This window comes from Eulemur rufifrons, chromosome 24 (assembly GCF_041146395.1).
Source record: "Eulemur rufifrons isolate Redbay chromosome 24, OSU_ERuf_1, whole genome shotgun sequence".
Classification (NCBI taxonomy): Eukaryota; Metazoa; Chordata; class Mammalia; order Primates; family Lemuridae; genus Eulemur; species Eulemur rufifrons.
This window is the reverse complement of record NC_091006.1, coordinates 33,743,080-33,760,138: the sequence shown is the minus strand read 5'-3', so window position 1 is coordinate 33,760,138 and position 17,059 is coordinate 33,743,080. Positions and strand designations below refer to the sequence as shown.

Genomic DNA, 17,059 nt, shown 5'->3' with positions numbered 1-17,059 from the left:
TTGGACCATGATTTGAGATTGAACCGTAGGGATTTTGTGAATCACCACAAGAGTATATGCCAGACAGAAGGCATATAGGATCGACATTCTACTTTGGACCTGTCACTGAAGAGGGCGAGCATGCGGGGAAGTTGTCAGCCGCCGTGTAGCCAGACTGCTCTAAGGCCCATGAGGAAGGCATTCCCATCCAGATTTCACTTCCTGCCGAAACACTAAAAGATTACACTTGAATGTTTTACATACTAGTAATTTTGAAACATGAAATAAATAAGTCATGATAAATAAATCTTAAGAATACATAAAGTGTTTGTAGGACATCTAGTTAAGGATAAGTAGTGCAGTGATGTTCGGTCAATTATCTAATCATTGAGGAGATTTTATAAATACGGTTTTTCTGGCCTTTCCCCTGGAAATTTTGATTGAATACACCTGTGGTGGGAACCCAGCCTGTCTGTTTTTTGCAGGTGTGTTTCAGCTGATTCTGGGGCATACTCAGGTTTGAGAACCTCTGGGTTAGACCCTGACTGGAGGACCTTGAATGTTTAGGTTAGAGTTCAGATTTTGCCCACTAGTCAGTCACTCATGTGTTCCTTAACTATTCGCTATGTTATGTTACAAGCACTAGGAATAGAAATGTGAATAGGATAGCCCGTACCTTCCAATAGCGGGGAATGATGGGCAGGAACTTCTGTGGGAACAGAGGAGAGAGGCATTAAACTCAGCAGTGTGAAGGGGTTTCAGAAACGATATTGAAAGATATCTCAGCCAGCTCAGGAGGAGCTTATGAGTTGCCAAATGAAGAAAGGAGGTATGGGTTTTCCTAACAGTGGGATTAGTAATGAAAAGTCTTGAGAATGGCAGTCTGATTATGGTGGTTTTATATAACTAAAGTTTGGGTACATGATGAGTGAAGGAGTGGGTGTAGTGATGAGAAAAGAGCTGTAGATAGGGGACAGGCTATAAGAGTTTTAAAATATCATAGTCAGGAGTTTTGATTTCATCCTGTAAGTGGGAGTAGCCATGGTAGACTTTTAATCAAGGTTGCTTCTTAGAAAGTTCACTCTGATATCAATGTGGAGAATGGATTAAGTGAGGAGAGACTGGAAACCACTTAGAAGGCAATTATTGCATAATCCAGGCAAGAAATGAAGATCGGAACAAAATTATAGTGGTAAGGGAGGTGATAAAGTCTGGATGCAATCTTTGAAAGATAAATAGAAAATACATGACTTGGTAGCACCGAGGAGGTTAGAAGTGGAGTGCGAGAGAGCATCGAAAGATGACACTGAATGAAAACTCGTAAGCAGCAAAAGGTTTAAGCAAAATGTCATGAGCGCGTGGGACAAGGGTGCTATATGTTTAACAGAAATACAGAGGTTTTTAGAGGAGCTGGTTTGTGGAGGAAGACCTTAACCTAAATAATGGTGGCGTGAAAGAATAATTGTTGTAGCGTCTTTGCTTCTCACAGTGGGGTCTTGGTAAATTGGAATTCTATAAATATTAAAAGAGAAACCAAGGAAAGTTTTAAACCATAAATATCTTCAGGCCGGGCGCGGTGGCTCACGCCTGTAATCCTAGCTCTCTGGGAGGCCGAGGTGGGCGGATCGTTTGAGCTCAGGAGTTCGAGACCAGCCTGAGCAAGAGCGAGACCCCATCTCTACTAAAAATAGAAAGAAATTATATGGACAGCTAAAAATATATATAGAAAAAATTAGCCGGGCATGGTGGTGCATGCCTGTAGTCCCAGCTACTCGGGAGGCTGAGACAGGAGGATCGCTTGAGCCCAGGAGTTTGAGGTTGCTGTGAGCTAGGCTGACGCCACGGCACTCACTCTAGCCTGGGCAACAGAGTGAGACTCTGTCTCAAAAAAAAAAAAAAAAAAAAAGGTTAATATCTTCAAACAGTGAACACGTTGAATTCTATTATTTTAGAAAGATTTGGAAAGTTTCACTTAAACTACTATATTTTGTCTTCTAAAAAATGATTTTGTCTTGGGAAAAATGATCAAATTAAGATTGATAATTCAGATAAAAATTTAGTTTTTGTTCTGCCAGTAACATTATATGACTGTGTGGTATTTTATGAAAATCATTCATTTTTTTTTCTGTATCAGGCAAATTTAGAGTTTACTGCCTGATCCTACATGTAATCTGATTCTTCCAGTTCCCAGTGGACACTTTTCATTTGTCTATAGATGCCATTAATTTTACATCACCCGTGAAACTTGAGAGATTCATAGAGTCCTTTGGAGTCACCCTGGTTATTAATTCAACTGGGAGCTTTCTAAAGAGTTCATTATAGATGGTATTTGATATTGAGCCCTCATTAAAATTTTTTTAGTGGTTAGTAGATATTGTGGATTGCCAGTGGATGTTCGGTTGGTTACCTTTTGCCCTCATGTGCTCCACTCCAACAGTTGTTCTTCAGACATACCAGGCATGCTCTCTTATCCCGGTATCCTTTACAGTTGCTTTTCCCTCTACCTGGAATGCTTTCTCCAGATATCTACATGGCTCACTCACTCTCTTCCTTCAGATCTTTATGCAAATGTCATCTTAGGGAAGTCTTTCCTGATCACTTTATTTATACATGCAACTTAAATCTCCTTCCTGTCCCTCTTTCTTACTTTTCTCCTTAGCAGCTGTCACTATCTGGCAGGCCATATGTTTTACTGCTTTGTTTGTCTGTCTCTCCTTTCCTAGAATATTAGTTCCATGAGAGCAGGAACTATAACCGTCTAGTTGGCTGCTGAAGTCATTGTGCCTAAAACAGTACCTGGAATAAAGCAGATACTAAACTATTTCAATGAATGAAAGGAAACAGGAATGAATGAATGAATAAAAATGTAAATGGTTGAAAATATGTATGAATAAATCTGTAGATGAAGAATATTAATGATGATAGTAGCTTTAATTTTTGTGGGATAGAAATAAGGTGACCCATTATAAAATTGATTTTTTTAGGTATGGGTAATTTTTTTGCTAGTTTGCCTGGCAGTGTTTGAGTTCAGTTGGCATCAGATGTTATGTAGTTACAGTAATGTTCGGAGTGCTATGAAATTTGAAATCAAATACATTGGTTACTTTTTTTAAAGTTTATTATCTATGAGGTAGCAGTTGTTTTCCAGATTTGATAGAGTTAAGCAGTAGAGGGGAGAGAAATTCTTAACGCTCTCGATGATATATCAAGTGTCCCTTTGTCACGACCCCAGTGATTTTTATGCTCTGGCTAAATATATAGGGGTGGGATCTCTTTTTGTGCGTGTGTGCACATAAATCCTAGAGGTACATGAAGTTTGACATTTTAGAGCCACTTAAATAGGTGAGTGTACTGGTAGGTGTGGGACTCATCAGTCCCTTGGTGCCGTAGTAACTGTGCATTGGCGTAATTGGAACCACTTTGACTCTGGGCAGCCGGGGACTGCTTCTTACATGCCCACGTTGAGAGTTTCAGTGCAGTTAATGGGTTAGGAGTTTGGGAGGAAGCTTAGCATTCCTCACTGAGCACTTTAAAAGGCAGATGCTCTGACTCCTCCGAACCCCTCAACCTACACCAACATACACACACTCCTACGTCTACGCATACGTGCACAGCACAGATAGGCTGCTACCCAAAGTCTGAGGTAAAAATTAATTGTGTTCTACAGACAGATGATGTTGAGCATATCAAAACCACTAGTTTGTGACTTCCTGAGGACCTGCCTGGTTCTGAGTTTTCTTCTCCTTTTTGAGTATGGGGATTACTGTTTCATGTCAGGGCAATTCATCTAACAATAACTGCTTTGCCAAAATCTGCTTTTTCGCATTGAACAAGTGCTGCATTTATTTTATTCTATACTGTGTGCTTGTGTTCATCACTTTTATCTTTGTATTCTTTGCATCCTGTAGCATGTTTGCTGGTGGTTTGTTTTCTCTGATATTTGACCCATTGACATACTGGGGATTTACTCATCTATAAGAAGCTATTTTTAAAAGTTTGTTCCATCCCTTTTTCTTTCCAACTTAATGCACTAAGCATCACTTTAAAATTCCTTTGCTTCTAGGATTCTAACATATTTGTACCTTATGGTTTCTGTTCCTTGATAACTTTTAAGTTTGTATTAAAATATTCAAGTTTACAGAAGCTATAGCCTTTATCTTATACTTTCAGGCAAATGTTACAGTTCCTTATTTTTCAACAGCTTCGCAAAGGCTGAAAAATTTGCCTCGTACTTCCCTCAAAGCCAAACAGTTGCTTCAAACTTCATCTACAAAAAGAGGTAACTACAGCCTCTTACTAAGTTTAAAATTTCAGCAAATGGTCTAGTTAAATCTTGTGCCTTTTGGCATACTGAATCAGCAATGTCTATAAGGCAGGTTTTAGTTTTTCTTTTAAATGATGAAATAATGTGGATTTATTCTCTGTTATTTGGATAAATCCAGAAGAAACATATTTTCTACAGAGGTATGTATTGGGTTGCTATTCTGAAAGGAGTAAATGATATTTAGAGAATTTATCGTTTTTCTTACCAATTAAAAGAAAAGGTCATTGTTTTAACTTAATGCCAACTGAACTAATAAATGCTTCAGAATGAACCAGATGTCCAACATTCTGTATGCTAATGTTTTTCCTTGGACTTCGATTTCTGGTTTTCCTTATCTATAGGATAAAATGGGAACACTTTTCACATTAAAAGGTGATTGAAGTTAAATCACAATTTGTGGTTAACTGATATGTTGGAATGTTTATGGAGTAGTAGCTTTGTAAGAACTGAGTGTTGAAGAAATATATGAAGGTTGGACACCAAAGCTGTCCAATATTGGTTCCAAGACATTGGATGTATGGGCAGCTAGAATGAAGTAGAATTGAGAGAAAACTGGGGAATCAGATAGACCGGCAGTAATAAGAATAGAGTCCTCAGAGGAAATGGGACGGAACAGACATAGACAACGAGGAAAAATATTTCTCTTATCCAGAACATGTAGGTTCCCTGATAGCTTCAGAACTCAGCAAATAATAAAGATACGTAAAAGAGATAAAGCACTAAAGAAAATTATGGGGAAAGAGGAAGTTCAAGATCTGATTTGTTGAAAAAAAGATTTGGTTAATATGGTTACAAAGGTACTATCAATAGAATAGATACTTTGGCAAATTCATTGCTGTAAATGTTTTAGCAATGATTTCGTGGACCGAGTATAATTTAAGGAAATAATTTTAGATAATAGAATCTGAAACAAAGTCAAATAGAAAAGTAGGATGTGTGAATGGTTTATATAATTTAAAATTTTTCTTAAAGATTTTATATTACACTCATAAGGTTAAGAAGACCATAATTTCTAGCCATAATTTTTAAAAATTTGCCTATAGGAATTACATTATTTCTGACTCTGAGCCACTGCATACCCTCCATGAAAGATGATGGGAAAACCCAATCTCAGAACTGTTAAAGAACTGGAATTCCTGGCATCTCTGGCTGCCATGTTGTTGACTTAGTAAAGGGTGTGTGGGGGAGGGGGGGCAGTTGTTGTTCTGTTTTGTTTTATGTCTTATTCAACTCAATCTAGTCTGTCGTATTTTCTGGGTATTGTGGCTTGGGGATAATCGTTACTGTAAATTCTAAACCAATTGAGAAATGGACACAGGTATAAGGTAAGATTTAAAATAGTAGCATCGTTACTGGTCAAGCTGAATTGGAGAACACCTCCTGGATCAAAGGCCAAAATGGATTTTCTAATTTCACCATCATATCTAGACTTTGGGAAAGAAGGGTCTACACTGACTGTGGGAGTCTTTTCTCCTGTAGGGATGTGAGGCAAACAGGAGACAGAGGCCACATGTTCACAGGCACCGTAGGCACATTTAACCTGTCCAGTAAAGAAACATGGATCAATGGATGGTAAATTGTCACACAAGCCAATTCTTTCATCCTGGGGAGGAGCATATACGATTTCCTGTAAAGTTAATGTGCCTATCATAAGGAGGGCTGGCAGGATCATGGGTAGAGGAAAAAGGTATATAGTTTCTGTAACAAATGGAAATATAGTCACATTGATTTTAATTGCATTTTGTAGGAGCAGGTGTTTGAAGATGGTAAGGAAAGTATTAAATAAAAACTGTTGCCTGGCACAACCAGCCACTCCATAATTACTTGTGGAAAGACTACAGTCATGCCACTAAGGTCAAGAAAGGCTGGACACATTCCTTTTTGCATTTTCTTCTTGTAAATTTTTTGTGTTTTTTCAGCCCATCCCTCTCTAAGGAAAAGAATTCATTGTATGTTTTTAAGACTTCATAGAAGTGACTGATTAAACTGCTTTGAGAAAGGACATTTTATTCATTACCAATTGTTAGGAACTCAGTGAAGTAGAAGTAAATAGGGTAGAGACCTCACCAAGTCAAGGGAAGAAAATGAAGAATAGTTAGACAAAGTGAATGCAGAGATCAGGACAAATTAAAATAGGAACATACTTTTAGAATGTTAAAATTACAGCTGTAAGACCTTTAAAGATAACCTAAGTCCGATCAACCTTGTATTTTCATTTTCCCCTGGCCCCCAAGTTTATAGATAGGTCAAAATGCTGCTACCACTAGAGGAAACATTCTTTTACAAAAGTAAAACTACAACTTAGTGTGGCTCTTCAAATCCTCTCATTCCCTCAACTTATACATTAACCTTGTTAAAATATTTCTCTCCATACCTTGTTAAAGTATTTCTTACTGAGTTATGACGTTTCTTTATATATTCTGGATACGAGTCCCATCCCAGATCCATGATTGGCAAATAGTTTCTGCCATTCGGTGGGTTGTCCTTTCACTTTCTTCACGGTGCCCTTTGAAGCACGAAAGTTTTTTACTTTGATGAAGTGTAATTTATCAGTTTTTCATTTTATGGATCACGCTTTTGGTGTTAGAAACCAGTACCTAACCCAAGGTCATAAAGATTTACTCCTGTGTTTTCTTCTTTTTTAAAAAATTCTTTTTTTTAAAGACAGGATCTTGCTCTGTCACCCAGTCTGGAACCTTGAACTCGGAGCTCAAGTGATCCTTCCACCTCAGCCTCCTGAGTAGCTAAGACTGCAGGAAGCGCATGCCAGCACTCCCAGCTAGTTTATTTACTTTTTTGCAGCAACAAGCTCAGGCTGTTACCCAGGCTGGTCTTGAACCACTGGCCTCAAGCTGTCCTGCTGCCTCAGCCTCTCAGAGCACTGGGATTACATGTGTGAACCAGTGCACCTGGCCTCCTGTGTTTTCTTCTAAGAGCTTTATGGTTTTAGCTCTTACATTTAGGTCTGTGATCCATTGTTAGTTCATTTGTTTATGGTGTGAAGTGTAGGGGTCCAGCTTTATTCTTTAGTATGTGGATATCCAATTGTCCTAGCAACATTTGTTGAACCCTCCCCCACTCTTATCTGGACTTCATTTTCTTTAACTCTAATGTCTCTGGTGTGTGCACTTTGGATCTTCCTCACAGTTTTTCTTAGCGTGAAGTTACCTGGAAGAGAGGTTTGGCTTGTTAATTTTAGGCGTTCATGGTTGTTCATGCTCCTCCCAGACTTTACAGTAGATGTCTCGTACTCACCCACTGTTGGAGTGTGCAAACTCCTCCCAGTTTCAGCTGCTGTTGAGCGTTGCTTTTTGTGTGAGTACTTACTGGTTATTTTGGAATGCTCAGGATGTTGAGATGCTCCTTTGCTTTCCTTCTGCCCTGATGCTGATATGTGGTCTTCTAGTTGTCAGTGGCTTCTCCCTACCCAGTCATATTTTGGGGTTCACAGAGTTCCTCTGTCACCTGGTTTTATTGTAGCTGTTGTAACCGGGTTTTGGTTTGACTTTCCTAGTTGCTCTGTGTATTTAAGGTGGGATTTGGGGAAATTCATAAACTATGCCATTACCATCCTGTAAGAATCTTCATAAATCTGTTTCTTAATTTTGACGTTTTCCCCCCCTTCCTCAGTAGGTACTAGAAGGGTAGTTATATAAGTTAGATAATTTATTCAACTAAAATGTAATGACCTATATGATATAGGTCTAGGTTTGCAGCTATTTACATATATTCTATGTATTAATGCTAATGTGTCTCTTAAGTCTTGATATCTGGTGTCTTGATACCTAGTTAATTCTTTGGTTTTTGAAAATGTGGCTATATAGTTAAAAACTGCTACCGAGGGGAGACGTACCTAATGGATCTTCATAGTTCCTGAGTTTTATCTTTGTGTATGTATACATTTAGCTTTGGCATGCCAAGGGTGGTTAAGATTTTCAGTTGAAAAAAATACATGTTTTCAAAAAATTTACCTTTTAAAAGTCTTTATTGCTGTTGGGATAATTATCTTGAAGAGGGTTGGTTCCAAAGTTGTTTTCTATTTTTAGAATAAACTAGAAGATTAAACTGTGAATGTTTGCTGGTAGGTTATTTATTCACGTACATCAGTCTTTTTGTATATATGGAAGAAAAGCTAGCGAAGTCCGATGCCCAGGGCTTTTTCTGCCTTTTATGTTTAACCTTTTCTGATAACTTACAAAATGTTTGTATGCTTACAGAAAAAATGGTGAGTCATGTACACTAATAGAAGAAGAAACCAAAGGTTTCTGTGCCATGTTATTTTTTTTCTATGATTATTTGTCAGCAGTGACAAATTTAATGTGCTTTGGAATCATACCTTATAAAACCTGCCTAGGATGGTAGCCATACCAATAAACTTTCTGAGTCTAGTTGAAAATTAAAATGTTGAAAATAACATGTTAATTTCTGCCGCCAGAGATGTTTCTCTTTTGGTTTTCAGTATTACCAACCTGGGAATCAGGAGACCCGGTTTCAAGTTCTGACCTTCCTGCTTATTTGCTCAGTTGACCTCTGTGGTTGTGGCACTTTTCCTTCTCCCTACAGTGGGAGTCGGAATAATCACTAGTGACTCTTAACAAGCATTCTCTTACTCTGTAGTGAGAAAATCATATTTAATTCATCTCTGTGGTCCTTAGCAATCAACTTATTTTTAAGCCCTTTTTATGTCAGTAACTTACTATCATCATTAATGGTACATAGACCATTGAATAACTGGAATGATGTAACTTACTGTAGTAAGGGATAGTTGACCAGGAAATATTTTCGTCCTTTTCTTTATTTGTTCATAATGGAATGCAAATGTATTTTAACAAATGACTTCCCCCCATTGGTCATCATGGCCAGTATTTGGCAATATGTGTATTTTTTATTGCTATACTATATATTTAGTGGACAAATTAGGCCCTTAATGAAAGTTGTAGTTTGGAGGACACTGCACTGTGAGTACAACCACTTGGAATATCTAATTTTTATGTTGCTAGGTACATGTATTAGATACATGTATTACTTATAAAACATTTTAATGTAGAGCAGGAAGGAAAACAGGAGTAACTCCATGACAGACTGGACCTCTTAGGAAAGGCCTAAGTTTTGGTTTCCCCAACGCAGGCCCTCCCCCTCCCCGGAATGCCGCTGGTAACAACTGAGGGCCCTGGCTTGAAAACTGGCCAATTAGGAGCCAAAGCCCCGGCTTGGAAACTGGCCAATCAGGAGCCAAAGCTATCGGCCACTTTTGAGGGAACAAATGAACTAAAAGGGGGGTGGGGGGGTGTGCCCGATACATGTAACCTATCGGTAAGTATAAAAGCTTTGTTTCCACCCCAGGGCGGGGTCCGGGCTCGTGGAGAGACCACTGCGCTGGTGCTCTGAGCCTTGGACCCTAGCCTGGGCTAGAAAATAAACTCCTTTGTCTGTTGCAGCCTTGGTGACTCTGCCTATCTGTTCCTGGGACTGAGGGAAACCGGTTCTTACATTATATTCAGGGTGTATTTATCAAGCTAAAAACATATATAATTTACTCAATTTTTCCATTTTAGGGTTAAGTACTGCCTGAATTATATAAATCTTAATTTGAAAACAAACTTGATGTTATTAAGTGCTTATTAAAAGACAAAAATAAATATTTTAAAAATATGAATCCTCATATTACCCACCATTCCATTTTAGAGATGACTGAACTTACACACCAAGGTTAGCATTCTTAGTCATATGTCAGTTTTATAAATAGAGTTCTAATTCTTACTCAGAGAAAATAACACTCCTTCATTTTATGCCTGAATCTAGTGTAATTCTTGGTGTCCAAAAAGAGTAAAAAGAAATTATATCTTGTCATAATTAATTTAGGCAATACAGCCTAACTTAATACTTAAGTTAATTTATAAGGACACCTTAGGAGACTGTCCTGGGTGGCATTGTTGCATATCTTTCCAGAATAGTCAGCTGGAGGAGGCTGAAAGGAGTCCTGTTCCTTAGATAAGGAAGGCACAGATACGATATGACAATTTGTTTAATATTTTACGTTTTACCATTAGTTCACACACGTTACTCATTTGTTCTTAACAGCTAACCTATATTTGCTGAGATTTGTTTTATTGGGTTTATACCTGTGTTTTTTTGAGCAATGCTATTGGTATTCTGTTTTTAATTTTGATTTCTATGTGTTCATCGCCAGTTTATGGAAACATAGTTGATTTTTGTCCAGTCCTGTGACCTTATTAAGCTCACTTATTTCTAGAAGTTTTGGGGGGTTTTTTTGTTATGTGGATTTTGGTGTTTTTTTGGTTTTTGGTTTTTTTTTTTTTTTTTTTTAGATTTCTTAGGATTTTTCTTTGTAGACAATCATGGATACAGTTTCTTTCTTTCTAATCTATGCCTTTAATTTCCTTTTCTTGTTTATTGCACTGGCTAGAATTTCCAGCACTCTGTTAAATAAGGGTAGTTAGAGCGTATGTCCTTACCTTGTTTCTGATCTTGTGGGGAAAGCATTCTGTCTTTCATCATTACGTATAATATTAGCTGTAGGTTTTTTTGTAGATGGCTGTTTATCAGGTTGAGAAAGTTTCCCCTATTCCTGCTTTCCTGAGAATTTTTATCATGACTGTGTGTTGAATTTTGTCAGATTTTTTTTTTTGCATCAACTGAAATGATCATGTGATTTTTCTTTATCCTGTTACTGTGGTTGATTGCATTGATTGATTTTCAAATATTAAGCCAACCTTGCATCCCATAATAAACCCTAAAACCCTACTTGGTCATGGCATATAAATCTTTTTATATATTTCTGAATTCTATTTGCTAATGTTTTACTAAGGATTTTTGCATCTATGTTCATGAATATAGTCTGTAATTTTCTTTTTTGATACTGTCTTTTTCTAGTTTTGGTATCAAGGTAATACTAGCTGCATAAAATGAATTGGGACATGTTCTCTTCTATTTTGTGGTAGAGATTATGTTGAATTTGTGTTAATTCTTACTTAAACATTTGGAAGAATTTCCCAGTGAAACCATCTGGGCCTGGAGATTTCTTTTTTGAGGAGTTTTTAAATTAAAATATCAATTTCCTTAATAGTTGTATGGCTACAGGTATACGTTGTTTATTGCGCTTTGTTTTGCACATACCACATTTTTTTATAAATTGAAGGTTTGTGGCAACCCTGTGTCAAGCAAGTCTGTTGGTGCCATTTTTCCAACAGCACGTGCTCACTTTGTGTCTCTGTGTCACGTTTTGGTAATTCTCACAATATCTCAGACCTTTTAATTATTAATATTATATCTGTTATGTTGATCAGTGATCTTTGATGTTACCATTGCGGTTGTTTTGGGGCGCCACAAACCACACCCATCTAAGATGGCAAACTTAATCGACGAACTTGTGTGTGTTCTGACTGTTCAACCAACAGCCCTTCCCTCCCCCTGCCCCGGCCTCCCTTTCAACAACAATATTGAAATTGGGCCAATTAAAAATCCTACAATGGTCTTTTAAGTGTTCAAATGAAAGAAAGAGTTGCACGTCTCTCACTTTAAAGCAAAAGCTAGAAATGATTAGGCTTAGCGAGGAAGCCGTGTCGAAAGCTGAGGTAGTCTGAAAGCTAGGGTTCTTAGGCCAAACAGCCAAGGAGTGAATGCACAGTAAAAGTTCTTGAAGGCAAGTGAAAGTGCAACGCCAGTGAACTCATGAATGATGAGAACGCAAAATAGCCTTCTTGCTGATACGGAGAAACTTTTAGTGGTCTAGGTGGAAGATCAAACCAGCCACAATATTCTTTAAATCAAAGCCTAATCCAGAGCAAGTCTCTAACTGTCTTCAATTCTGTGAAGGCTGAAAGAGGTGAGGAAGCTATAGAAGAAAAGCTGGAAGCTAGCAGAGGTTGTAGCATAAAGTTTAAGGAAAAAAGCCATCTCCGTAACACGAAAGTGCAAAGTGAAGTGGCAGGTGTTGATATAGAAGCTGCAGCAAGTTATCCAGAAGATCTAGCTAAGATACTTGATAAAGGTGTCTACACTAAACAACACATTTTCAATGTAGATGAAACAGCCTTATGTTGGAAGAAGGTGCCATATAAGACTTTCACAGCAAGAGAGAAGTCAATGCCTGGCTTCAAAGAACAGGCAGACTCTCTTGTTAGAGGCTAGTGCAGCTGTTAAGTTATAGCCAGTGCTCATTTACAATTCTGAAAATTTAGGACTCTTAAGAATTGTGCTAAATTTTCTCTGCTTGTGCTCAGTAAATAGAACAACAAAGCCTGGATGACCATACATCTGTTTACAGCATGGTTAATTGAATATTTTAAGCCCACTGCTGGGACCTACTGCTCAGAAAAAAAGGAGTCCTTTCAAAACATCACTGCTCATTGACAATGTACCTGGTCACCCAAGAGCTCTGATAGAGATGTACAAGAGGATGAATGTTGTTTTCATGCCTGCTAACACATCCATTCTGCAGCCTACAGACCAGGGAGTAATTTCAACTTTCAAATCTTGTTATTTAAGAACTACATTTCATAAGGCTATAGCTGCCATTCCTCTGATGGATCTGGGCAAAGTAAATTGAAAACTTTCTGGGAGGGATTTAACATTCTAGATGCCATTAAGGAAATTTGTGGTTTTCACATGTGGGAGCTAAAAATGTTGATCTCATGGAGGTAGTGAGTAGAATGATAGTACCAGAGGTTGGGAGGGGTGGTGGGGGTGGGAGTGTGAAGAGAGGTTGGTTGATGGGTACAAACATACAGTTAGACCGAAGGAATGGGTTCTAGTGTTCAGTTTCACAGTAGGGTAACCATAGTTAACAACAATATATTGTATATTTCAAAATAGCTAGAAGAGATTTGAAATGTTCTCAACAAAAAGAAATGATAAATGTCTGAGATGAAGTGTATCCTAAATACCCTGATTTTGATTCTTACACGCTGTATCGCATGTATCAAAATATATGTACCCCATAAATATGTACAAATATTATGTATCAGTCAAAAAAATGTTTAAGGAACATTTGCCATTCATGGGAGGAGGTCAAAATATGAACATTAACAGGAGTTTGGAAGAAGTTGATTCCACTGCTCATGGATGACTTTGAGGAGATCAAGACTTCAGTAGAGGAGGTAACTGCAGATGCGGTGGAAATAGCAAGAGAACTAGAGTTAGAAGAGCCTGAAGATGTGATTGAATTGCTACAATCTTGTGATAAAACTTGATGAGGAGTTCTTCTTGTGAGTGAGCAAAGAAAGTGGTTTCTTGAGATGGAATCTACTCCAGGTGAAGATGCTATGAACATTGTTGAACTGACAGCAAAGGGTTTAGAATATCACAAAAACTTAGTGCAGCAGCACATAAAGCAGCGGTAGGGTTTGAGAGGGTTGATCCGATTTGAAAGTTCTACCTTGGGATCCTTTTGATGTCTGTCAAGCAGCATGGCATGCTACAGAGAAACCTTTTGTAAAAGGAAGAGTCAATTAATAAAGCAAACTTCGTCTTATTTTAAGAAATCTTCACAACCATCTCAGCCTTCAGCAACCACCAATTCAGCCGTCAATATTGAGGCAAGATTCTTCACCAGCAAAGATTATGATTCACTGAAGCCTCAGATGATCATTAGCATTTTTTAACAACAAAGTATTTTTAAATTAAGGTATGTTGTACATTGTTTTTTAGATATAATGCCATTGTACACTTCAAATACACTATAGGATAGTATGAGCATAAGTTTTGTATGCACTGGGAAACCAAAAAATGTGTGTGACTGGCTTTATTGAGATATTTGCTTTATTGTGGTTGTCTGGAACCAAACTTGTGATATCTCAGAAGTAGACCTGTATTCAACTTACATGTAATATTTTATAACAGATGAGTTGTGATAGTTTATGCTTTTTGAAGAATTGGTCCTTTTCTTTCAAGTGGTCAAATTAATGTGTGCAGAATTGTTCATGGTATTTCCTTATGATCCTTTTGATATCTGCAGGGTTGCAGTAATGGCTTGTTTCATTCCTGATATTGGTAATTTGTGTTTTCTTGTTTTTTGTTTGTTAGGCTTGGCAATTTTGTTGACCTTTTTAAATAACCAACTCTTTGTTTCATTGATTTGTTTTCTCTATTTTTCTGTTTTCAATTTCATTGATTTCTGCTCTTTATTATTTCCTTCTGCTTACTTTAATTTACTCTTTCTACGTTCTTAAAGTAATAGATTATTAACTTAAAACTTTTCCTCCTCCTAATTATGCCCCACAAATTTATATATGTTCAATTCCATGTAGTTTTTAAACTTTTTTTTTTTTTTTTTTTTTGAGACAGAGTCTCACTCTGTTGCCCAGGCTAGAGTGAGTGCCGTGGCGTCAGCCTAGCTCACAGCAACCTCAAACTCCTGAGCTCAAGCGATCCTCCTGTCTCAGCCTCCCGAGTAGCTGGGACTACAGGCATGCACCACCATGCCCAGCTAATTTTTTTTTATATATATTTTTAGCTGTCCATATAATTTCTTTCTATTTTTAGTAGAGATGGGGTCTCGCTCTTGCTCAGGCTGGTCTCGAACTCCTGAGCTCAAACGATCCGCCCACCTCGGCCTCCCAGAGTGCTAGGATTACAGGCGTGAGCCACCGCGCCCGGCCCAATTCCATGTAGTTTTTAAACTTTTGTCGAAAAGTGTATTGTTTTGTTTTCAAGTTTTGTTTTGTTTTAAAGATTTTTCTGTTATCCATTTGTTACTACTTTCTATTAATAATTTCCTTTTATTATAATCAGAGAAGTACTCTTTGTAATTTTAATTCTTTTAACATTGTTGAGATTTGCTTTAAGGCCCAGAATATTGTCTAGATTGATATAGGTTCTGTGGGCACTTGAAAAGAGTGCATGTGTGGGCCAGGTTTGGTGGCTCACGCTGGTAATCCTAGCACTCTGGGAGGCCGAGGTGGGAGGATCGCTCAAGGTAAGGAGTTTGAGACCAGCCTGAGCAAGAGCGAGACCCCCGTCTCTACTAAAAACAGAAAGAAATTATCTGGACAACTAAAAATATATAGAAAAAATTAGCTGGGCATGGTGGCGCATGCCTGTAATCCCAGCTACTTGGGAGGCTGAGGCAGGAGGATCGCTTAAGCCCAAGAGTTTGAGGTTGCTGTGAGCTAAGCTGATACCATGGCACTCTAGCCCGGGTGACAGAGCGAGACTCTATCTCCCAAAAAAAAAAAAAAAGAGTGCGTATGTGGTCTGTTGAATGGAGTGTAGCTCAGATCCTGTGTCAAAATGTCGATCAGGTCCTGTGGTTAATGGTAGTGCTGAGTTCTATATCCTTGCTGATTTTCTATCTAGCTCTATCAGTTATTGAGAGGGTGATATTAAGCTCTGATTATGGATTTGCCTGTTGTTCCTTTAAGTTCTATCAGTTTTTCCTTTGCATATTTACAGCTCTGTTGTTTACTACATATGCATTTAGGATTGTATGTCTTAGTAGCTTGACCCATTGTGTGTTATCCCTCTTTGTCTCTGGTAATTTTCTTTCTTCTTATCTGGCATTAACATAGCCGCTCTTGTTTTCCTTTATTGTTTGCATGATAGAATGATTTCCATCCTTTTACTTTCAACCTCCTTATATTGTTATATTTGAAGTGAGTTTCTTGAAATATAACAATATATGGTCATGTTTTGACCTTATATTGTTATAGTGTAAAGTTAGTGTAAAGACAATGTAAAGTTAGGTCATGTTTTTGTTTTTCATTCAGTCTGCCAAATCTCTGTCTTTTAATTGGTGTATGTAGGCTATTTACATTTTGTGTAATTATTGATACGTTAGGGTTGACATCTGCCATTTTATTTGTCGTTTTCTGTTTGTTCTGTTTTCTTTTTCTTGCCTTCCCGATGTTACTCAGACATTCTTTAGAATTCCATTTTGATTTATCTGTAGTGTATTTGAGGGTATATATTTGCATAATTATTGTAGTGGTTGCTTTAGGTATTACATTATATATACAAATAACTTATAACAGTCTATTGGTATTGTCATTTTACAAATTTGAGTACAGTACATAAACGTTACCTTCCTTTATGTCCCTTTACGTCCCTTTACCCTGCCCCATTTATATAATTATCTTAACTACATACATTTCAGATCACACCAGTGTTTTAATTTTTACTTCAACCCTCACATATCATTTTGAATACTCGAAAGGAAAGCCTCTCTATTTGCCTATGTGTTTGCTTACCCTGTTTTTCCTTTCTGGTATTCTAAGGTTCCTCCTTTTTATCACCTCCTTTGTGTTTAGAGAACTTTAACCATCTATTTGGGGTAGGTTTGTTGGCTACAAGTTCTCTTGGTTTTCTTTTGTATGAGAATGTCTTGATTTTCCCTTAATTCTTGAAGGATATTTTCTCAGGGTATAGGATTGCCAATTCTTTTTTTTCAGCTCTTTGAAAAATATTGTGCTGGTTTATTATGAGAAATCCATTGTCATTTGAATTGATTTTCTTCAGTGGGTAAATTGTTTCTTTCCCTGATTTTAAGATTTTTCCTTGTTTTAGTTTTCAGAAGTTTGATGTGTGTTGGCGTGGATTTCTTTGGATTTATCTTGTTTGGTGTGTGCTCAGCTTCTAGAGCCCATAGGTTTATGTCCTTTGCAGATTTGGAACGTTTTCAGCCATTATTTCTCAGGGTACTTTTTTGGCTTCTTTCTCTCTTTGTCCTTTCCTTCAGGACTGTGATGACATGCAGATGTTAAGATCTTTTTGTTAATGCCCCATGGGTCCCTGAAGCTC

The 17,059-nt window shown here is 37.6% G+C and overlaps 1 protein-coding gene across 2 annotated transcripts in view; it reads left to right on the top strand.

The window, feature by feature from the left end:
* Nucleotides 1-17,059, top strand: part of SLAIN2 (SLAIN motif family member 2) — a 57,446-nt gene that overhangs the window by 34,547 nt on the left and 5,840 nt on the right. The window contains exon 7 of one of the 2 annotated variants that reach the window (XM_069456766.1): nucleotides 4,181-4,258. The exons of the other annotated variant lie outside the window; for it this stretch is intronic. Coding sequence (XP_069312867.1) covers nucleotides 4,181-4,258 — 78 coding nt within the window. The remainder of the gene's footprint in view (nucleotides 1-4,180; nucleotides 4,259-17,059) is intronic. 2 annotated transcript variants of the gene reach the window in all.